Source organism: Tachypleus tridentatus, chromosome 13 (assembly GCF_004210375.1).
Source record: "Tachypleus tridentatus isolate NWPU-2018 chromosome 13, ASM421037v1, whole genome shotgun sequence".
NCBI lineage: Eukaryota > Metazoa > Arthropoda > Merostomata > Xiphosura > Limulidae > Tachypleus > Tachypleus tridentatus.
In genome coordinates, this window is record NC_134837.1 from 191,072,398 (window position 1) to 191,096,595 (window position 24,198).

Sequence of the window (24,198 nt, forward strand, 5' to 3'; positions counted from 1 at the left end):
AAAATTCATTTGTGCAATAATGTACAACTGAAGGTCCCGATAACTTGTCATTTTGTTCTATCAGTGTTTGTTTTAGGTCGGTTTTCGTACTACCGTAATATAAACAAAGAAAATAAAATAAACTGATCCTATGACAGAAACTCTTACCAACTATCAAGTCAGTTCGAATATTCCCATGTCCTTTGCTGGTGTCCAGCTTAAAACTTATCTACTATCTAATCTGGCCTTGAAGATCGTGACAAGAAATACATTTCGAATCTCCTCCGAACCAGGAAACTTGACAGAGACGGATAAATTCTAATGCCCTTCACAATGACTAAAATTCCCCACCCTGTGGGATAACTACGCGAGATCCAGATATTTAATTTCGATGTTGACCTTGTATGAAGTCTTTGAATGGTGGGCTTGAATACACTCTTTGTTTCTGTGTTTAACTTATATTAAAATGTGTGTATCATTCTAAGTGTACAACAGTTATCAAATTTATAGGTTTGGACCGTGGACTATACGTGAAAAATAAATGTTAAAAGAGTAATCTGTGTGCGCGTGTTGTTTTTTTTTGTTTTTTTTTTATAGTAGAGCTACACCTCGCTACCTGTTGTATCCACTGAAGGGATCGTTTGTTTATTTATTTTGAATTTCGCGCAAAGCTACTCGAGGGCTATCTGCGCTAGCTGTCCCTAATTTAGCAGTGTAAAACTAGAGGGAAGGCAGCTAGTCATCGCCACCCACCGCTAACTCTTGGGGTTCTCTTTTACCAACGAATAGTGGGATTGACTATCATATTATAACAACTCCACGGCTGAAAGGGTGAGCATGTTTGGTGTGAAAGGGATTCGAACCCGCGACCCTCAGTTTATGAGTCGAGTGCCTTAACCATCTGAACCCCACTAAGGGGAATCGAACCCCTAATTTTCATCGTTGTAAACTCGTAGATTTAACAATTTCCCTCCAGGTGACTTGTATACATATAAATGTTTTTTGCTGTGCTAAATATTTTAAATTTCTTCAGGCAATATTATGTATTTACATACTATAGAAATGTTCAAGGACTCTGAAAAACGTTATCAAGAATCTAATTTTGACTTACTAGTCATCAGGTAATTACAGAAAACATTTTAATGTTTCTCTAAATACTCAAAAATATGACAGTTTAGGAATCACTCTAAGCATGTAAATAAAATACTGCTTCAAAGAATTTGAATGAGGAACGTGATTACCATTTGTCTTTTTCAGGAACCATTATGTCGAAATGAATTTTTCTCTTGTAACCAATTCTTTATTTTGTTGTTTTCATATTGTGCTGGGCATGGTCTAATGGTCTATTTATTTGGATTGCGAGTCCAATAGTTTCTGTTTCGCGACTTGTTGCTCAAAAACGCACTTCGTACTTTTAGGCCAAGGGTGTTTGTTTGTTGTTAGTACAAAAAACACAATATGACAGTAGTTAAGTTGAAATTTCGAAAGCAATGGATTTCCCCCTTCCTTTTTTATGTCCTCTGTGGTATTCCTTTCAGAAAATCACGAGCACTAATGGTTTGAATCCTTAAGAGGCGAAACGCCACTTCAGACCGTTTAGACCCACTTTAACTTTGTACAACGGGCATCTGCCTAACGCGGGTGTCAAACTCAATTTTAACATTATAACTACTCAGACTTACCGCTGAAATACTAAAGGAAAATAGCTTGAAAAGCCTATGTATTTATTATGTTGTCGGTTATGTTAGAATTATCAGATTTTTTTAAACACGTTTCTGTAAATTTTTATGGGTTACAGGATCCCTTATTATAAATTAGTCATACAAAAATACAAACAAAAATTACCGCGCCATAGTGTAATTAATCCTAGTAATTACTGTATTTTATAGAAAACTGATGATTTTACCAATACTTTTAATGACTTATTTATAGGAAACGTAAAATTATTTAATATGATGCCGTATATTAACTCTAATGATAGTGGACGGTATGTAAATAAGTCGTTAGCTTGAGCTTGAATAAAACAACCTTGGTTGAGTTTAATGGCAAGCCCGACACAATTTTTAGACCAAAAATTCTTCACAGAATGAAAGTGAACTAAGGGTACGAAAATAATTTATATGACAGATTGTGGTGTTACTGAAACAGTTCTACCGTATGAAACCTGTATAGAACATGATAAAACCTTGTACTGTTACCTGCTGATATGGTATGTGACCCCTGTTTCAATTTATTGGATACGCATCCGGACATTTGTTGTCCATTTAACGGACGAAATTGGTTTTCGTTTTGAACGTAATCAATGCAGTCTCCGTAAATATCAGACAGTCCTGAAGCTACTTTACTGGTGAAAATATATATTTTTCCCAGGCACATTGTGATAATATACGAAGAGTAACAAACATAAAATCGACGGATTTTCCCACAATGAAAAACGAGTCTTTTAATATTAGTTACAGACGACTAGTTACAGTAACCATCATTTTGGCTAGAATCTAGTGTCAGCTTAACGTATATTCAGATTTTAACAACTAGCTCTGATGATGGTGACTATGTTACCAAAAGAAATCAGTTAAAACTAATAATAAAGATTTTACCTTTCATTGCGACAAAAAACGTCGATTTTTGTGTTTTCTATTCTTAATAATATAATCAAACTTTAACTCAACTAACCGGATATATATGTTATATTATCACTATCCACAACCAAGAAATACTTGCGACGCTACGAAATACATTTCAACAAGTACTAACAAATTTGCACAGAATTTAAAGTATTTCAGTTGGGTGTGTATATTTTTTCTAATAGCAAAGCCACATAGGGCTGTCTGCTGTGTCCACTGAGGGGAATCAAACCCCTGATTCTAGAGTTGTAAATCCGTAGACTTACCGCTGTACCAGCAGGGGACGCTTTCAGTTGAAATAAGTTTGCTTCGCTATCTCTTTATGGGCCTGGCATGGCCAAGCGCGTAAGGCGTGCGACCCGTAATCCGAGGGTCGCGGGTTCGCATCCCCGTCGCGCCAAACATGCTCGCCCTCCCAGCCGTGGAGGTGTATAATGTGACGGTCAATCCCACTATTCGTTGGTAAAAGAGTAGCCCAAGAGTTGGCGGTGGGTGGTGATGACTAGCTGCCTTCCCTCTAGTCTTACACTGCAAAATTAGGGATGGCTATCACAGATAGCCCTCGAGTAGCTTTGTGCAAAGTTCCAAAACAACAACAACTATCTCTTTATGACGTGTTAATGCGAAAATCTTAACTCGTATTTCTATTCTGTTTATCAAATATTTGAAACATTATTGTATTTTTCTTGTATGTGACATATATTAATTAGTAGTCCTACTTTCTTTTGGAACTAATTATATTTACCGTTCTGTCTTTCACAAATTAGCCAGTTAATAGTAATAATAACATAAAGCAAATTGAATTTTCGTTGGCTTATATCTGTTTCATAATAACAAACTCTAACAGGCTTCCCGTTGGCTCAGCGAGTAGTCTATGGGCTTACAACAAATAAATATGGGTTTCGATACCTATGATTGGCAGCACATATATAGCCTATATTGTATCTTTTGTGCTTCCAAACAAAGAAACGCTTAAACAAGTCATACTACTGTGCAGAATACACCAAATATACTCGACCCTTTTACTAGCAGGGCGTTATAAAGTTACAGTCAATCCCACTATTCATTTTTAAAAAAGTAACCAAGGAGTTGGCAGTGGGTGGTGATAATTAGCTGCCTTTCTTCTGTAGTCTCACACTGCTAAATTGTAACCCGCTGGGACAACGGTAAGTCATTAGATTTACAACGCTAAAATAAGGGGTTCGATTTCCTTCGGTGGACACAGCAGATAACCCGATGTGGCTTTGCTATAAGAAAAAACACTGCTAAATTAGGGACGACTAGCGAAGATAGCCCTCGTGTAACTTTGCACGAAATTCAAAACAAACTATACAGAATAATGATCATAACTGGTCGTCGTGGCCGCGAATTCTTACAAGATAACGGTTACATTATTTTGGTTTCGAAAAATACGTATATAATAAATAGATGATTGAATGATAAAAATAGTTCGTTCAAATTGGATGTTTTAGGCCTTTATGTAAAACCAATATTTTAATTGAAAAAAGGAATGTTTTTTCTCGCATGTACGATACTTGATTAGGAGTATTTTGATATGTTCAAGTGTAAAAAAAAATTATACTGAAGATAATAAGAAATCTGTATGAAAACCAACGCAATATAAAAAGCTGCTTGTAAACGAAACAAAAAATCACACATAAGGGTTCTTTGAAATCTGTAGTTATTCAGACGAAATGTTTTTCCCTTACAAAAATTTCATCGTTTCAGGATAAGGTTCAAGTTTCGATGTCCAGAAACATGTTTACGCTAAATACAGAGTGAGAGTTTTATTTATTTATTCGCAAAATTTCTGGTGCAAAAACCACACTACTTATTTTCTTTATCTCTCACGTGAGCTGCTTTCGCCAAAATCTTTCCTGACCTTCCACCTCTCATTCCAGTACTTGTTTATTCCACAGTGCAAGTTGAATAGTCCGTCCACACTGAGTAATAGCGTTAGTGGGCATGCATTAATTGAAGCGTTATTTTATTTTAATTCGAAGACTATTATTTGAAGTCAAACGCATAGCCGTGTAAACCCGCCATGTATCTGATTTAGTTACTTAGTATATAATTCCCTAGCATTTAATAAAATATATTACACTGTATCTGTAATTACTTCTGATAGTTAATACTTATGGAAACGTTTCACGTTCTAACTTGTTTTAAGAGGAGGCAGTCACGTGGACCTGACAGAAGGTTTTTAACGAGAAACGACACACATTGGACTTGACTATAATTAATTGTGTAATAATATAGGAATACATCCATGATAAGTAATATAATAATATCAGAAAAATAAAAAAAACTTTAGATTTTATTCAGTTTATTATCTCTCCAGATTTGTTTATACAGAATGTAGTATTATAAACATGTAAAGTTAATATAATTCATTATTTATTAATATGTGTGTGTGTGTATGTAGTAACGAATACATCCACAATATCCTGTTTGACTTTATTAGATCCTGAATATTTCAATGTGCTAATATTATAACTTTTAGATGGACTCAGAAGATAGCCCGATGTGGTTTTGCTATATGAAAATACACACAAGACATATTTGTTTGTTCTACCAGGTCTGTGTTAAAGAACATGATATTGCTTGTCTAAACTTTGTTTTTATACAATAGTGTTTCATCATTATTAGAACGGAATTTTTCTGGAATGTTTTCACTTCTTTCGTCTCTATTATTTTTTTTTTCATGATTCCACCTCGCCTGCTTTACGTATATCTATTTCAATATCATATTTATGTCTAAAAGTTGTTGTTTTAGAGGGTTTTTATTTCTTGTTTTTTGCGCAAAACTACACAAGAGCTATCTGTGCTGACCATCGTTAATTTTTTAACTTATAGACTCAAAGAAGGCAGCTATTGAACAGCGCCCGCCGTCAATATTTGGCCTGTCCTAATGAGATAGTGGGACTTGACCGTTACTCTTATAACGCACCCACGACCCTGACGTGCGGAACCTGAACCTGATTATCCTCATATTAATGACCTGATATTCAATAATACTTGTGGCCTCAGTGTTGTCACACCAAATTTGCCGACGTACATTAAGTGACTTTACCCAGTTCTCAGTTCTTGACTATTGAAAAAAAAAAGCAAAAACTAGACAAACAAAAACGACTTGATTTCATCGTGGACACGTATGAGTTTGTTATCCAGACACTCTGTGCCTATATTTATTCCCTCTTTAGAATAACTAATTTGAAGGGATTGGTTAAAAAAATGGCATTTACAATGAAGAAGAAATGTTCAAGTTAAAACAGTTTTACAACTAAGGCTACGCTCTGTTTGTTACGCCAACTTAAAGATGACAGTGGCGTTGGTTTCTTGTCCGTTTTCTGTTGAAGAAAGGTAGAGTACAATATAGATATCGATTACAGAACTAGTTAATTATAACTAGTGGCCAGTGCTTGTCTTGTCGTACCTCATTTTAATCAGAAAATAAACCCGCATAATAAATCAGAAGTAATATAGAAACAAAAAATGTGTGTTCTCAAAGAACAGAGTAAAATTCCGGATTTTTTGTTCAATAAATATTTGAGATATATAAGTAGACAAGTAACCACTATGAGTCCTAACTCTTGTAATCTATACTTTTATCCTTTAGTTATCCTTATAAAAAAAAATGGAAACAAAGACAAAATATACGACGAATTAAGTGTTTATAAAGCAGATTAATAACGCCTTAGATTCATTTTTAGGTACTTGTGCAGTAAAAACTAATTGTGCCTTAATTCTAGTGGACGTATCAACCCAGTAACAGCCACTGTGCAAAGCTTGTTTGTTTTTTGAATTTCGCGCAAAGCTACTCGAGGGCTACCTGCGCTAGTCGTCCCTAATTTAGCTGTGTAAGACTAGAGGGAAGGCAGCTAGTCATCACCACCCATCGTCAACTGTTGGGCTACTATTTCACCAACGAATAGTGGGATTGGTCGTAACATTATAACGCCCCCACGGCTGAAAAGGCGACCATGTTTGGTGCGAGGGGGATGCGAACCCGCCACCCTCAGATTACGAGTCGCACGCCGGGCCCTGTGCTTGGATTGAATAAAGTTGAAAATTATGTATTTTAAGATAACACCTAGCGGATTGATTTTGATTGGTGGGATACGATAGGACTTTGTGCATGTGAATATGGTGAATGCACCAAACGATACTTTTCTTTTACCGAACACGAAATCAGTGATTTTTTGTTTGTGTGTGCGAGTGTGTACCAAATATTCAGTGAAAACCAAATTCCAAGTTAATGATTAGATATTAGATTGAAGCATTCTTTGGTTATTTCCAACCCTATGATCACGGAGATTACATCTAATGTATATATTACATTTGTGAGTCAAATTAGAAAGCTAGAAAGTTTGAATTCACGAAAAGGTTTAGTAGTTTTGTCGGTTAGAAGAAATGAAATAAGCCTGTCCACATCTTGAGTTAATGGATTTTATTTTCTTACGCCAGGCGACGTTACTTCACTATATTAACTACGAGTGAGTGTCATTATTATATTTATATGTGTGTGTTTGTGTATACTACGTACGTATGTGTGTGTGTGTGTGTGTGTGTATATATATATATATATATATATATATATCTTTGTTTGTAGCGAAACCTAAAGCTACGCACTGGGCTGTCTGTGCTCTGTCCATAACGGGTATCAAAACCCGGTTTCTAACACTAAATCCACAGACACACCGCTGTGCCACTAGGGGGCTATGTGTATATACATATTTACAATATTTCGAATCCCCGTGGTGATCATAGCATACATTTCAATGTAGCTGTACTCAAAAACAAACGACATATATGTATGTGTGTACGTGTGTGTGCATATATATATGTGACATGTTAACTGTGCGAAAACAGTTTTGTTCTGTAAATTCAGATTAACGTCTAGATGTGTAGACTAAGTGTAAAAGCTTTTATTAAAATTAAGAAATGGGGATTTTTAGGGTGTTTCAAACTCAGAAACTCAATATGGAATGCTGTATATATTAAAGTTCTTCATAACTAAAACGTGTTTTTCATTCATAACGAACACGTTACGATTCTTCCTTTTCCTACTGAAATATTAACAATTTCATTTCCAACGAATTCTTCATAAGCACGATAGAAAACGAGAACTTGTAATTTTCTGATGGTTGCAGGCCAACTTGCTTGATGCAACTGATTAAAAATGTTGTATTAAGTTAAATTAAATCTCATTATGCAGGAGGATGGCATGTCGGACATTCGTTACACATGATTTTTTTTTCTACCTCTTTTTACCATGTCTTTCTCATTTATGGCTATGGAATTGTAATCAGATTGAAGGGATTTCACATACTTATTGATAAAGTAAGTGTGTTTGTTGCACATTTTGTTTATTCGTTTGTAAAAAAAAATATTGTTTTTAAACTTGCTGTAAAATTCAATAACACTTAAGAAGCTTAACATTTTCTCTCTGTATTGGATTAGGACTCGGCTTAAATCCAAGATTTTTTTTACTACGTTTCAGTTTAGGAACATTTTCTTTGTTACGCAACCACAGTGTCTAATCGCTGTGCAGCTAAGTATATCTTGTTAGAAAAAATAATTAGCGACCGATTCCAAAAGAAAAAAAGAAAGAAATTACCAGCGGAAACCGTGTATAAACTGTCTTTCCACTGGAATTGTACGTATAAAACAATAAACGTTATCGTGAAGAGACCATTTTATCTACTTTGATGCTACAGTCAGATGTAAAAAAGCAAACTGTAAAGGTTTAATTTTCATTATCTGCTTGAAAGAAATACAACTAGAATTCAATGCCAGTAGTTATTTGAACAGAGAAAAGGTTTAGGTCTCTTGTTTCGATCTGAGTTTTTGGAGAATTTTTTCACTATTTTTCAATCTCAGCCCACATTGTTTCAGACAGTAAATCGTTGTGATTACTTAAATAAAAGCATTTTATTTGCTCAAATTCTCAAATATATTAGATATAACCCAGTAGTATTTTGACCAGTATTAAAAGGTATGATCATATAAGTTATTATAATTTATCTGTATGTAATGGCAAAAACGTTTGTCTGAAAGTTAATCGTTGGGAAACAACAACATACACCTAAATGTTTATTTTAAACAATACATTAAAGGAAAATTATTCAGTTTTTACAATTCCTACAATTTCGTATCGGTCTTTCAGTCTTAGTATGTGCTGAACGGTCAATATGAGAAAACGCTTATTAACAACAAACAAGTGTCCTTCTGTGAGAAGATTTCACAGAAAAAAGGCACTTTCTCTATCGACTGATCAAAAGAATTAATTTGATAGCCCGAGCACGAATGGGAAAAACACATAAAGAGAGGAATATATTTCAGTATCTATTTGTTGTAGTTCGGTTTATTTCTTCACGCCGAATATATTGAATACAATTGAATATCTTCCCTTTGGCATTTTTTATAAAACTTACGACTGTCAAAAAATGGCTACTTCGGTAGCGGTTGTTTCTTGTACTCAGTGAAATGACAAGGAACAGCGGCATCCTACGGAATAATTCCTTGCGTTTAACCTAAATGTTCTACTTGGCTCAATGCATTTCTTGCATTGAAACTCAAACATTTTTGACAACAATGCATTGCAGTCAATTTCATTGTTTAGAAACACAAGGTTATTTCACATACTTTCTAATACAAGGGATTAGATTGCCTGGAGATTTTATTCGTCACTATTTTCAGGATAATTATGTTGAAATATTTCAACAGGCATAAGCTAATTATTGTTATTTTGCAGCTACTAATATAGTGTTTATGAATACACCGCAATCAGTCCTTATTTTTAAGGTTTATCAAATACGGGCTGATATGGCCTAATGGTCAGGGCGATTGACTTGCAATATGCAAGACGCGAGATTGAAACCTGTCGCTAAATTTGTTCGCCCTTTCAGCAGTGGAGGCGTATAATGTCGTAATCAATCTCACTATTGGTTACAAAATAGTAGCCAAAGAGTTGGCGGTGGGCGGTATTTACTAGCCACCTTTTCTCCAGTCTGTTACTTCACTCCTGATGAATACTAGAAAGATAGCCCTCGAGTAGTTTTGCGAGAAATTCAACAAACACAAACGTATTTATCGACATTTATTAACCTTGAATACTTGTACGTAGTGGTATTTTATCTAGATACATTCGTCTGCGTTATGAATATTGCACTGCTTGGAGCGTTCAGCAATTGTTTTGTTGAAAAGCAAAAAGCTTGAAAGAACCGCGTAGTATTTCTACATTAAATTTCTAGTGGATACATAACAGAAATGTGAGCAGATGTTCATCAACGTTATATACGCATACAACGTTTCTATTAACGATTTTTGTGACTATATTTAAAAGCCCCAATCAATGATTATACAAAACTAATGAATTCATTCCTTGGCATTTCTAGTTAAATAGAATTACAAGAATTGTTGAGCAGGTGCAGGAAAGTTTCGCGGAATTTCTAGTCTTGCGTTTCGGTAAAAGGAGATCAAAGAGTTGATTAAGGGCAGAAGAGCTGTATGAGAAAGGGGTAAGGGTATATGTTATTAATTTAAAGAAAATACCTTTTTACCCTTAAAAATGTCTGTTTATTGGCTCTAAGTGTATAAAAAATGAAATTTCTTCATACTGCTCTGATACTGTCTGATTCTTAAACTTCTAATCTGATCAGGGATACTTATTAGTTCAAGTTACATAGTGTGACTATCTCATCTGTTCAAATTGGCACTTTTATGCCACTGGGATTCAAAATGTAAGGATAATTTTAAAATCCCAGACTACATCAGAACGACTCTGTGGAACGGATTATATTTAAAGTACACCACATTTTTTAATCTTAGTACAGAATCAGTTTTATTATTATATTTATAAATTATTTCCTTAAAGCTGAGTGAAATTTATGAATATGGTCTGTACGTATTCAACATACGTGATTTAGTCATGAGGTCGTATGTTTTAAAATCTCAGTAAACACGGACGCGAATTCTCACTTTTGATCAACGTTATTATCCAAACATGTGTATGCGTTTGCTTGCTCCAACTAACAATTTCTACTTTTATGTAATGAAAATAAATAGTAAATGAAGCATCTTGTTTTCATCACGCAAGTCCAAGGAACTATTTCGACGCTCCTAACTGCACCGAGAAGAATGGTTTGTTTGTTTGTTTTATACAGTAATATACTTTCTTATGCGAATTAAGCCGCATTTAGGTGGCGTAGTTGTTAAATCTAAAAGAACAGATATATTTGGAGAATAAAAATGTTTCGACTAAGCCATAATTTTTGAAAGATTAAAACTAACTCGAAGTCAACATTTCTTCTTACTTACATGTATGTATATATAAATACATATAGATAAATAGATACATTTCGAAAACTTACAAAATAGGAAAGAATTCTCGTAGAAATAAAAGAAACAAACAAGAATCTATTGAACATTTCAGAAAAAGAAACTGGTGATTTCTGCCCAAGTAACAACAAACAAAAAACGCTTCCATGTGTAAAGAAATATATGTGTGTGTATATATACACACCCGCGCGTATATATATGTATAGAAAATAATACGAGAATAAATAAAACAAAACAACTGCGAGAAGGTAATCATCTCTCAATAAGCCCTTTATCGGAAATGTTTAGTGGGTTCAGCCAGTCTTCCTACAGTAGTTTTCTTCTATAATATGTATAAACGCATTCCTGTATGTTTAAGTTTATTTGACATTTTTATATAACAGTTGTATGAGATAACCTCCAAACTTAATATACGTTTTTTAGTTCTCAGTTAGAATGTTTTCTTGGTCCCATTTCCTCACCAATATGCTCCATTGACCAAGAGGTAATAACAGATAAAGCGGCACGAATCAACTCGGAAATTATCAGGAACTACAATAGTAATACAAAAGACAAGGAAGGATTTATACACTTTTGTTGTTTTTTAGCAGGAGGACGAATAATTTGCAATTTTAATGGTTGTCCACCAGCAACTATTTTCCATAGAAAAACAAAAACCAATATTCGTAGACCATATAAGAACTTCGTGTGTTATATATAATATGTATATGATATAATAAAGATACGCCGACTTCAATATTAGCGACATACTACAGTCACATATGAAATATAGCTACTTTGTAGTTGCATATTTTCAAATATTATATCATAATGTGCAACTGACCACCAGTTTTAAAAAAAAAATCTGCTTTCGTTGTTAACAGATCGAGTTAGCGTGTATGAGTAAGTTAAGTAGATCTATGAAACAGTGAAAGTGACCACATACTTCCAACTCTTAAATAGAAGTCGTTATAAACAACAAATATTAAGAAAAACTAATACGATAAACCTGCAAAAGTCCGTTCGTGTCATAAAGTGCATCATTCATCTTATAAGCACTTACAGCCTTAAAGTGCGAGGTGATATATAATGTTTTGCGCTAACTAGACACGTCCCAGCTCCCCTCCCACCCCAACCCTCACAAGTGCTGTAGAAATACTACGACATGAAATTTGTTATCACCATCATAAGAAGTCTGAAGCACGAGATTTACCATCATTATATAACTGCCTTAAAAAAAACCCTCAGCAGAAAAGTATATCAAATAATTGGTTCAAAAAGTCTGTGACATGAACATTTTGGTCATCATTAGACGTACTTTAAAAATCCCGCGTCTTCAGATACTTCTTCAACATTAGAAGTACGTGGAATGATGTACACTTTCTAGAAGGAAGCGTGAGGTTCTGAAAAAGGTGACTATACAAGAACATCGCTAGACATGGAACTTGCTTTCCCAAGTACCTGTTTGTTTTGAATTTTGCGCAAACCTACTCGAGAGCTATCTGCGCTAACCGCTCCTAACTTAGTAGCGTAACACCAGAGAGAAGACAGATGGTCATCACCACCAACCGTCAACACTTGGGGTACTCTTTTATCAACGAATAGTGATGGGATTGAGCGTGACATTATAACGTCCCCCTGGATGAGTACACTAGTTGTTCAATACTCAAAGTGATATAACCATAACAAATACACACCTTACACGGATATATACTAGTATACACTTCCTAAACAAGCAAAAACCTATTGTGTTATGACTTATACTTAATTAGGAGTTTGTTTTCACTGAACCCAGAGAACTTTGAAGCACTGAAAAGAGTTATCAGCTGTCTTTGTTTATTTTTGTTTTTCATTTCTTTTGTGTCGTAATACAGCGTGGAACTTCACAATTGGACTATAATTTGCATAGATTGTACCAAATTAAACAAGTAAAGCTCTACGCCTATATCCCAAAGGACACTCGAAGTTATGAATTGACCTTCAAATTATACAAAGAAAAGCCTAGGAAACTTACTTAATAAATTTATCATACATCTGTCATTTTAACATACACTTATATCCATATTAATATATTTACATCCGCGACTTCTGAGAACACAAATTACATTTTATAAAAAGTCTTTCCTTTGGAAATAAATTATATACTTTTATATTACAATAACTAAAGAACTTTCCTTGAAACTTTAAGCAAATTGCATAATCGGTGTGTTTTCTATGTGTAGGGGGACAGTTAATACCATATTATAAAGCTAATTATCATTTTCAGTTAAAAGCAGGCCCAGCATGGCCAGGTGGTTACGGTGCTCGACTCGTAACGTGAGGGTCGCGAGTTCGAATCCCCGTTGCACCAAACATGCTCGTCCTTTTAGCCGTGGGGGCGTTATAATGTTACGGTCAATCCAACTATTCGTTAGTGAAAGAGTAGCCCAAGAATTGGCTGTGGGTGGTTATAATACCATTGCGCGAAATTCAGAACAAACCAGTTAAAAGCGATTAAAAAGTTGCCTTGCCATTGAATTCTTGTATAGTAACAATTTTTTATAAGTGTTTATTAAACATACTGTTATCGACAGAGCTCATTTTAACTAAAATTATCAACGAATAAATAGTAAACGTTAGTGTAACAGTTCTATGTATAGGTTAAGATAAAAATATACAAATATTTTATTGTAGGGAATTACCTCTCATTCAGTCCTGTTAGTTTTTGCATCAATGCTTCCATTTTTACGAGAGGAAACTTTCTACATGAAAGAAATTAAACTTATTAGGTCGTAGTTAATTCAAGTAGTTATTCTGTTTCTGAAGAATTGTTTGTTTTGTTTTTGAATTTCGCGCAAAGCTACACTAGCGCTATCTGCGCTAGCCGTCCCTAATTTAGCAGTGTAAGACTAGATGGAAGGGAGCTAGTCATCACGACCCACCGCCAACTCTTGGGCTATTCTTTTAACTACGAATAGTGGGCTTGACCGTCATATATAACGCCTCCACAGTTGAAAGAGCGAGCATGTTTGGTGCGACAGGGATTCGAACCCGCAACCCTCGGATTACGAGTTGAGTGACTTAACCACCTGGCCATTCCGGGCATTTCTGAAGATTAACGATGTTCACTAATTTTATAATGTGGCTAAACCGAAGCTGCAGGTACAAATTAGTTTGAAAGGCAAAAAACTCGTAGTTTTTATACTTATGGTTTGTAAATATTATTTTATTTTTACTTTCTTTTTTACGTTTAGTAGTCTTTTTGTTAATGCAAAGCCGCAAAATGAGCTGGCTATGCTGTTTTTATTGCAGAAATTGAACCACTAATTTTTGCATTATGGTCTCTCAAGCTAACCGCTGAACAGACACAGGACACCAACCATTATTACAGTGGTCTTTTAACAATTGAAAGACACATAGTTTTGAAATATGTGTAATAGAAACATGATTAAATGTGCAATTCTAGAAATTAAAAGCTTTAGGAGAAAAAACAAATATGTTCCAATGTCTTTATCACCCGATATTACATCATAATAAAGGTCGCTTAGCGCCATTGTGGTCAACATTTATTTTCTGCTATACTCCACTCAGTAACTTAGCGATAGGTTTAAGGGGTCATAATGCTAAAAATCGGATTTCGATATCTGTGGTTTACACATTGTGTAGCTTTGCACTTAACAATAAAAAAAATAAATAAACAGATAGAGCTTCTCATTGTTGTCCCCTAGTGGGTTAGTAATTAGATTACAGACTTACAACACTAAAATCTAGGGCTCGATTCCCGTTAATAGTTTATTGTTTTGCTTCTGCCTCCCAAAAATGCAACCGGAAATATGCCTCTTAGTTGGTCAATGATAAGATTGAGGGCTTATAATAGTAAAAATCGTGTTTTGATACCCGCTGAGGGAAGAGCATAGATAGCCCATTCTGTAACTTTTTGCTTAACATCGAACAAACGAAAATCCCTCGACACCTTGTATTTTAAGAATGTTTTAGAATTCCTTGAAAATGGTTAAATGTTGTGTGATTTAATTATTTCCTAGAAATATGAAAAGCTCAAGTCTTATCAAAGGATTAATTTACTTACTGTGTCATAAGACTAAAAAAAAAAAGTTTACAACAAATTATATTATGATATCAAAGCTCTGTTCGCTAACCAGAATTAGAGCAGAAACATGAAAGGTAAATATAGGTATTTTGTTTATTTATAGCTTACGCACGGAGAAGCTAATAATGTGCCGTAACGTTGAACAGGTGTTACGAAATTATTTAATTTATGTGCATTTTAGGTCGCTATAGCAAACCTTTATCAGAAATATATTAACAAGACGTATTCCTACGCCTATACATATTTCTTCTCTAATACATATCTGGCCCAGTATAGCCAAACATGCTCGCCCTTTCAACTGTGGGGGCGTTATAATATTACAATCAATACCAACATTCGTCAGTAAAAGAGTAGCCCAAGAGTTGGCGATGGGTGGTGATGAATAGTTGCCTTCCCTTTAGTCTTACACTGCTAAATTAGAGACGGCTAGCGCAGATAGCCCTCGAGTAACTTTGCGAGAAATTCAAAACAAACTAAACCAATACCTACATGTATAGTTGTTCCGGCAACACTCTTTAAATAGTTATTTGCGAATGCTTTTTTGAAAGTCTGTCCAGTGGAATAATACAGTGAACACATAAGCTTGAATTTGGAAAGACTGTTCTATATTATAGTATTGTACACACAACTACTAAGCCTCTTTCATTTATCACACATAATAATTGTTATATAAAATATACCTGCACAAGCCTTTGGTCAAGGAGTCGAGGCCTTGCAGAAAGGCAAACTGTGTTTTGATTATTCGATAATCTTACGTTTTAACGTTTCCTCCAATGGTATGACTTTATAACAACTCAGAACTTGTTTAAGGCTAGAATACAGAATAGTCATGATAAGTTTTTTAACCTTCGAGCCCAGACTTTCATGCCAAGTGACTCATTGAGCCTCCTACGCCATACGCTTGTCTAGGTAGCGGTTATCGACCTTAAAAGAACACACAGAAAAGCAATGAATAAAAGTACTTTCGATAACTTCTGTTGGATTATATCTATCTTTTTTAGTCTCGCACTTTCAATTTCATCTATACTTAATGTGAAATAAAAGTACGTAAAACACGTGTAATAACTTATTTTAATACACATTTTTAAAATTATATATTTATGAAATTTGGAGCATGAATCCGAAGGTTCATCGTTTACCTTCCGTTGTTTCAAAAACGCGCTCCACACTGTGAGTTAGTCAGTGCACTATAAGACTAAATGTAACTGTAAAATCCTATTATCCAATAAAATAAAAAAACTCAAGAGTTGGCGATAGGCGATTTTTTCTAGCTACCTTTTCTGTGTTCTGTTAACTCGAGTTGTTCTCTTGCAGACTTCTCTGTGTTCTGTTAACTCGAGTTATTGCCTAGTTGTCCTGTATGTAACTTTCCGCAACATTTTAAAACAAAGTAATGTAAAATATAATAAACGTTAACTGTTGTTATGTTCAGTTAAGTTTATTCCAATAGTTTCTGTAAGATTGACTATTGAACGATTCTGACATGTAATGTCTTTTTTTTCAAGTGATAGTAAACATTGTGCTTATAAAGGTATTTTAGTAATTGTTCAAACTGGTATCAGTGCAATTTATGTGCATTTCTGAAAAGTATCTGAAAAGTTATGTTTTTAATGCATTTAACAGTTCCCAGTTCTCTAACCACAACTACAGAAATACTATCGTACTTGATAACTGTGCGTGTTTTAAAACTTGTTAATTGTAAGACACTCAACTGGTTATTTTTGTTTTCGAGGAGTTCCACGTCTTCTGGCGCCAGCATCGAAGAGCATTAATATGTATATTCTTTCATGTAGCTTTAAGTTTACGTTGAAATTTTGGCGCAGACGAAACAAGTTTCTTAGTGTCATAGGTGACGCAATAAACGCAATAATAATATTCTTATTATTAAGGCTTGCCGCCTTGTTATTAGTCCCCAGTGAATCAGTAGACTCGGGATTCGATTCTCCGCAGTGGATAAAGTATAATCCATTGTGTAGCTTTTCTTTAAAATAACAAGAACGTCTTTGTTAACAGGAAACTGTCCTTTACCTTATTAGTAGGGAAACTCGTATAAACATGTGCAGTTTGTTGGTGGTGTTTCTAGGGTAACTGTTTCGTGATTATTGATAACTCTTATTTTAAATTAAAAAAAACACAAACAGGAGAAATTACAAAAAGCGTATCGTGCCACAAACCTTGTGCTGTCTCAGTGATTAAATCCTTAAAGTTAACAGAAAATTATTTTAACACGAGTAGTTTCGATTGGAAATGTAACTCTAATGGTACTTTACACAAGATAATGTCATTCTACAAGTTCTTATTAATTTATACGTTTGTGACTATATATCAGTTATCTATTTTATGTTAATGGATTTGCACATTAACATAAATAATTTAATCAACACATTATGATCTTCTCCAGATACGTATAGCGTCTCCATAATAGAACTTAATTTCTCTAGACAAAGGGATTTTTCACTAATAAGCTTCGTGTTGCATCATAAAACAGCCTTTGGATTGTTTGTTTGTTTGATTTTGAATTTCGCACAAAGCTACTCGAGGGCTATCTGTGCTAGCTGTCCCTAATTTAGCAGTGTAAGACTAGAGGGAAGGCAGCTAGTCATCACCACCCACCGCCAACTCTTGGGCTACTCTTTTACCAACGAATAGTGGGATTGACCGTCACATTATAACGCCCCCACGGCTGGGAGGGCGAGGATGTTTTGGCGCGACTCGGGCGCGAACCCGCGACCCTCAGATTACGAAGCGCACGCCTTAACGCGCTAGGCCATGCCAGGCCCCCAGCCTTTGGAAGTGTAGTGATGAGCTTACGTTAAACTGGCTTAGTTTCAGAACACGGTGATATGTCTTACTATACCCAATTAAATATTTTTTCTGCCTTTATATAATGTAGTTGAAAGTAAGAAATAATATGCTATAGTGTTACAACTGTACTACATCTGCTACAACCAGAGCTGACGCAGCCTTTCGTTTATACCAGAACTCATCAGGCCAACTAAATCCCGTGATTCCATCAGATAAGAGTATCCCATGACTTGACAGTAGATATTGTTAATTAGCTGCATTTCTTCCACTTTATCCGTTTGTTATTGGGAACGAGTGTGTACGAACGTATATTGTGTAATTCTGAAACTAATAAATAAGAAATTCGTTATTTTCCTACTTAATTATTCAGAGTTCTGACGTCAAATCATATCATTTTCATAACTAACAAATTTTCTGCACAAGAGTATTTAGGAAGGTGACGTCACAAGTGAGGTATCTCGGTAAATGACATGTGTTGTATTCGGATATAGAAGTACATATAACTACTATTCTTCTAAATTATAAATCTAATTTAACTTTCACTTCACATCATGGTGTGATCTTGTAAAAGGAACCTTGATATTGATTATATTTGCTTTCTCTATATGCTTTCCTGATTGAAAGCTAAGAATCGCGTTTTGAGCAGCGACATGCGTTGAATGATATCAGAATCGTAGATTTGCATTTCACAAATCCATACGTAGAAACTTGTAGCCTCTTTGATGAATGTCGTACAGATGCATATAATCCGAGTCGGTTCGATTGAAACGATATATACGTACTACAAAATGACTGGATTCAAATGTTAAAATCGAAGACCAGGAGATACGACAACGGTTTTGATCAGGTGTACGTGAACTGTCTTAGGATTGAATGTATACATGCATTTTATAAATGATTTTTAAAACAAAGATAGCTCTAAAAGTAATTTGACTAGACAAGTTGTATTGTAGTGGGTAGTGTTTTTATTTTGTTTCGTTCAATGGAGTGTTGATGTCATGTGACGAGTTCTTGTTTGTCTTAATGACTGGAACTTTATTAACTATAGGAAGTTATTTGAATATAAAAGGCAAGTTAGACAAGACTGTATATTTAATATGTTATTTGTTGAATTGATTCCTGAATTAACCAGTTAGGTGTTAATCGGTTTATCTGTTATTGTGAACATTGAGGTTAAATTTCAACAAAATGTTGTAGATGAAAGAAGTATTGTGCATGCGAGACAATTAGATCTATTGTTACGGTCACCAAAGATGAGACAAGGAATCCCAGTTTTCGAAACTTTTGCAACAGACTTACATCGCATGTAGTAACTTGCAACCTCAACTCAGAAGAAATAGTTTAAGTTGAAAACGATAAAACATTGCTTGAAGTTTGCATCTCATATTGCCTTCTTCAAAGACTAAGCTACGTTTGACAGAATCCATTATCTTTGAAACATGAAGCAACTCTCGTTGAAGCTTGAGCACCTTAAAAGGCAATTCTTTTAATCACAAAAAATAATAGCAAAAAAAGCAGACAGAGATAAAAGTAACCAAGCATAGGAGGAGGTAGCTGTGGCACGTGAGACAACAGACAAATAGGAATTGAATACTGGTTTTGAACTGCTTTGTTTTTGCCAAGGCACATAATACAATTATTGCCAAAACTGTTATAATTAAGCACATGACTCCAAGGAGCATTTTTTATTGGTATAACGACACAAGTCCGTTAAGATGAAATTGCTAGGAATTCCTTTGTTTGTAGCTACTCTTATTTGTAAATTATACAATTTGTAAAATGTGTAGTATAACAAATAAAACGTTATCGTTGTTATTAAATAGACTATATTTTCATCCTTTTAAACAAATAAGTCAAAGTAATCTGTCTGGCATTAGAATGCGCTATGAATTATTTTCTGCTATTAACTTAATTTCCTAATAGTTGACACGTTATTGTTTTGTTTTTTTTTTACTTACACACCTGCCCCCCGCTAGTACAGCGGTGAGTCTACGGATTTACAACACTAAAACCAGGGGTTCGATTTTCCTCGGTGGGCTCCTCGATGTGGCTTTTGCAATTCGAAAGCACACACACACACACACACACACACACACACACACACACACACACACACACACACACTTACACACCAGCTACAACACGCGTTTGTGGACATTTGTTGAATAGAAATTCGAATTTAATAAAATAAGCCACTGTATTGGATATCACCAGAAAGATGACATATATATCTAAAAATAAAATGTCTTTCCATATTTATGTCTTTAATTTGTGGCATATTTTGTAAAATCTATCAATTGCCCTCTAATCTGTTCGCATTTAAATTTCGTAAACTGACACAAAATAAAGTGAATCCATAAAAAAAAATAAGTTTCGACGACTTGTAAAACAGCTTATATGTTTAGTATTTTTACAACTAAGATATTCCTCTGCTTTTAAATGAGTCTACTGAATGCATGTTAACCTTGTGTACTAAAGAAAAATTGTAGCCTGATCATCCTTCACCTGACGAGCCTGAAAGGCTTGTCTGTTACTATATGGTATGATACAGTTACGGTGTCTAAAATCAAACAGAAAATGCTAAAATATTAATTTGATTCTTGTTGTTTTAATGTTGCACAAAGCTATCTGCGCTAGTCGTCCCTAATTTATCAGTGTAAGACCGGCAGCTAGTCATTACTACCCACCACCAACTCTTGGGCTACTCTTTTACCAACGAAAAGTGGGATTGACCGTCACATTACAACGCTCCCACGGCGGAAAGAGCGAACATGTTTGGTGCGATGGGGATTCGAACCCGCGACCCTCAGATTACGACTCGAGCGCCAAAACCACCTGGCCATGTCAGGCCTTTTAAATTTGATAGATATTGTCTGGAGTAACTAATAAAGTTCTGTTTAAAGAATCTAAGTCGCTGAAATAATCCGTTAGCTTAACTCTGGATCATGACAAGTGTAAAGTGTTTATTTGCTGTACTATCTATAAAATAGGTTTAATCTCTGTAATCGACATGTGGGCAACGTGTTTTGAAGAATCACACATAATCGTTCGCGTGTATTTAAGACAGCTTAAGGTGAGTCAGTTGGTACTTTACGAAGTGATATATATTTAATTGTGTCATTGTATCTGGAATTTTCAACCTTAAAAGTACCTTGGGCGATACGTGGGCTACACGGCCAAGATACAAGTTCCAAAGGTCACCAGAATAATCCTTAATTGTTAAATGGTGACAGTAGGGAGATCAACTAGTCAGCAATACGTGCCTCTCAAATTGTTACTCTTATCCGGATTGGTTGTTTCAGTTATAACACCTCTATAGCGCGTTAAGCTATATGTTGCGGCTCAAACCTTGGATTCGCTGTTTAGGTGCCCGGTACGGTAACCACATGGCCACACTCGGCCATTTACGATAATCATTTTGAGTCTTTTGTATTAGTCTTCAAATTAATACATTTGTTGAGACTTTCTCTTCTTTTCGGCGTTAAAACTCTAAAATCCGAGATTTGATTCCCTGTGGTAATTTGAGCTCAAAAATTATGTAGCTTTACGCTTAAAGAAATGAACAAACTCTCTCTTTATTCTAGGTATTGCTAGTGACCAGTAGTCGAGTGCCTGGCCAGTGGATAGTCCCAGGTGGCGGACTAGAGCCGGATGAGGAGCCAAGTATTGCAGCCATAAGGGAAGTCATGGAAGAAGCGGGTGTACGGGGAACTCTGGGAAGGTTTCTAGGAACGTTTGAGGTGGTGATTTGAAATCTTATTTTATTTTTTACTTATATATTTTTCTCCTGGTGTATTATTAATAGTACTGTCATCTTACATGTATTTCTCTTCTGAAGAAATACTCCAATTAGTTTGGTGACGTCAGCGTTAAACGGCATTATTTCTCAAAGAAAACGACAATATAGTAAAATGGAATTTTTAATACTTTTATACACACTACACACATATCTCTGTGTGTGTGTATGTAGAGAGACGGTATAACAAAAGATATCTACAATTAGAAAATAAATCTGGCTGTATTGTTGGTATGGATATTTTGCAATCATCTAAAAATAAAATTAGTTAGCAAAATTATCCTGAATCCGAAACAAATCATTTGAGTTGAATGATAATAATAATTGAAAAAATAATGAAAAATCTAAAAACATTGATCATATATTATTTATAATAAAACTTGTTTTGTATCTCCTATAAAATATTACATTTAATTTGATTTGTTTTAATGACCATTTTATTAAAAAAATTTAAATCAATTTCACATTTTTAATATATTACTCTCTTGCAATTTTCTGCCAACCCTACACGAGTGGTTTCAATACTAGTCTTTTTGTGGCGGAAGTCAGTACCAATAATTAACTCGAAGCTAATACCACGTAAAGCTTTCACTCAAACCTTGTAATAACATACACAAAATAAGAAACATCTGCAATATTTTCTGACGGATATTTCTAAATCCACAATGCATTTAATTTGTTCATGTTTTTCTACCAAGGTGTTTTTATCATCGTGAACTTTTCATGTCTTCCGTTATGTGATGTTTCTCACAGTCAACAAACTTTCCACGAGAATTCTTTCAGATAGAATTCTAATATTTAGAAAAAGGATCAACATTTTTCACTTCCGTATTAAATTTTATTTGAATAATGTACACGTCTATCGTAGCTGTGATATATTTATTTTTACATTGTAATATCAGGGAATACGAACAAAAATATTTCCTTAGATTCTAAATTCTGCTTTTAACCGTATTTTCTGGTAAAAATATACATACTAATTTTTGCTCACAAATAATTCATTATAATGTGAAGTTTGCTTTGGTGACAATTTCCTTGTAGTCTGATGGTTCGGTAGAAAACAATGAAAATGCGAAGTTCTGTAATTTTACAGAACTACAAATGCATTAGAAGACGTTAAAGGTGGTTTGTTTTGTATTTCATGCAAAACTATACGAGGGTTATGTGCAGTATCCATTCATAATTTAACAGTGATGGATTAGAGAGAAGGTGGCTAGTAAAAACCGTTCACCGCCAATTCTTGGATTACTCTAATTTGTTTGTTTATTTTTGAATTTCGCACAAAGCTACTTAAGGGCTATCTGCGCTAGGCGTCTCTAATTTAGAAGTGTAAGACTAGAAGGAAAGCGACTAGTCATCACCACCCACCGCCAACTCTTGGGCTACTCTTTTACCAACGAATAGTGGGATTGACCGTAACATAATAACGATTACACGGCTGAAAGGGCGAGCATATTTGGTGTGACAGGGATTCGACCCACGAGTCGACCACCTAAAACACCTGGTCATGCCGGGCCGAACCACTCTCAACAAACGTATTAAAATGTATCAATATTTCAAAAAATAAATATAGATTTCATTACGTAATTATAATAAATTTATTAGCAGAGTTGATCTTGTGTAAGAGTTTCTGATTTCCCAGTTGACGAGTTTGATTCAATTTCGTTTGATAACACAAGATATTTCCGCATGTTAAACTGTGGGCGCATTATATGTGGCAGTCAGTCTCTTAGTGTGGATGGTATGGGTTCTGTTGACCTGTTGCCTCTCCTCTGTTCAGTTGTTAAAAATTGAGGAAGGCAACAGATAGCCTTATTAAATTAACCATAAATACAAAATACTGTGGTGATTTAAATATTTATTGATTGCATTCAACAAAATACTATTACGTATCATAATTTATCTCAAACGAGTCTTCAAATTATTATGTTCCGTATGTTACGTATTACGATTTCAAACAGCCGAAATTTAAATTTTAATTTAGAAGTTAATTAAATGTTAACATGTATCAAATTAATGATATTTGCCAACAAGACTGATTTGCCAACATACACAGAATTGTATTTCTTAACACAAATGTATTTTAATATACAAAAACCACAATAATATAATTTATAATAACGGTTATTACAAATAATTATTTATATACAAATTCGCAAACAATATTCAATCTGGTCTGGAACTGGATATTTTATCAACGGTCCAGGTCTACGCGGTGCAAGTTACTTTTATGGGGACACACAGATACACTTTACTTGACGGGAATGCTAGCTAACTTTATTCTTCACGCGTGAGTTTTTTCTGCTAAAGTTATGCGATGGCTTCGAAGAAATACTAACGTCTGAAGTTAATTATTTGAAGTTGAGTGATTCGAAATGTTCAAAATCTATAAACGTTCCTGGTGAAATATCTAGTTTTCCAATTAATAAGCGTTAATCTCATAGTTTACTGACTGTAGTTGACCAACAATATTCTATTACTGTCTCGGCATCTTGCGATAGCTAGCTTATACATATTTATTAGCCGAGTTTCTCGAAAGTTCAACAATATTTGAAGATAGACTTGTATTTTCGTAAAACATATGT

At 34.7% G+C, this 24,198-nt stretch overlaps 1 protein-coding gene across 2 annotated transcripts in view; it reads left to right on the forward strand.

Moving 5' to 3' along the window:
- The window catches only part of LOC143237206 (diphosphoinositol polyphosphate phosphohydrolase 1-like), a 56,833-nt gene that overhangs the window by 8,724 nt on the left and 23,911 nt on the right, over positions 1 to 24,198 (forward strand). Inside the window, exons 1-2 of one of the 2 annotated variants that reach the window (XM_076476203.1) lie at positions 10,600 to 10,748; positions 21,402 to 21,557. In XM_076476203.1, coding sequence (XP_076332318.1) covers positions 10,677 to 10,748; positions 21,402 to 21,557 — 228 coding nt within the window. In that variant the 5' untranslated portion in view covers positions 10,600 to 10,676. Of the gene's footprint in view, positions 1 to 10,599; positions 10,749 to 21,401; positions 21,558 to 24,198 lie in introns of those variants that run through there. The other variant, XM_076476202.1, reaches the window with a different exon arrangement.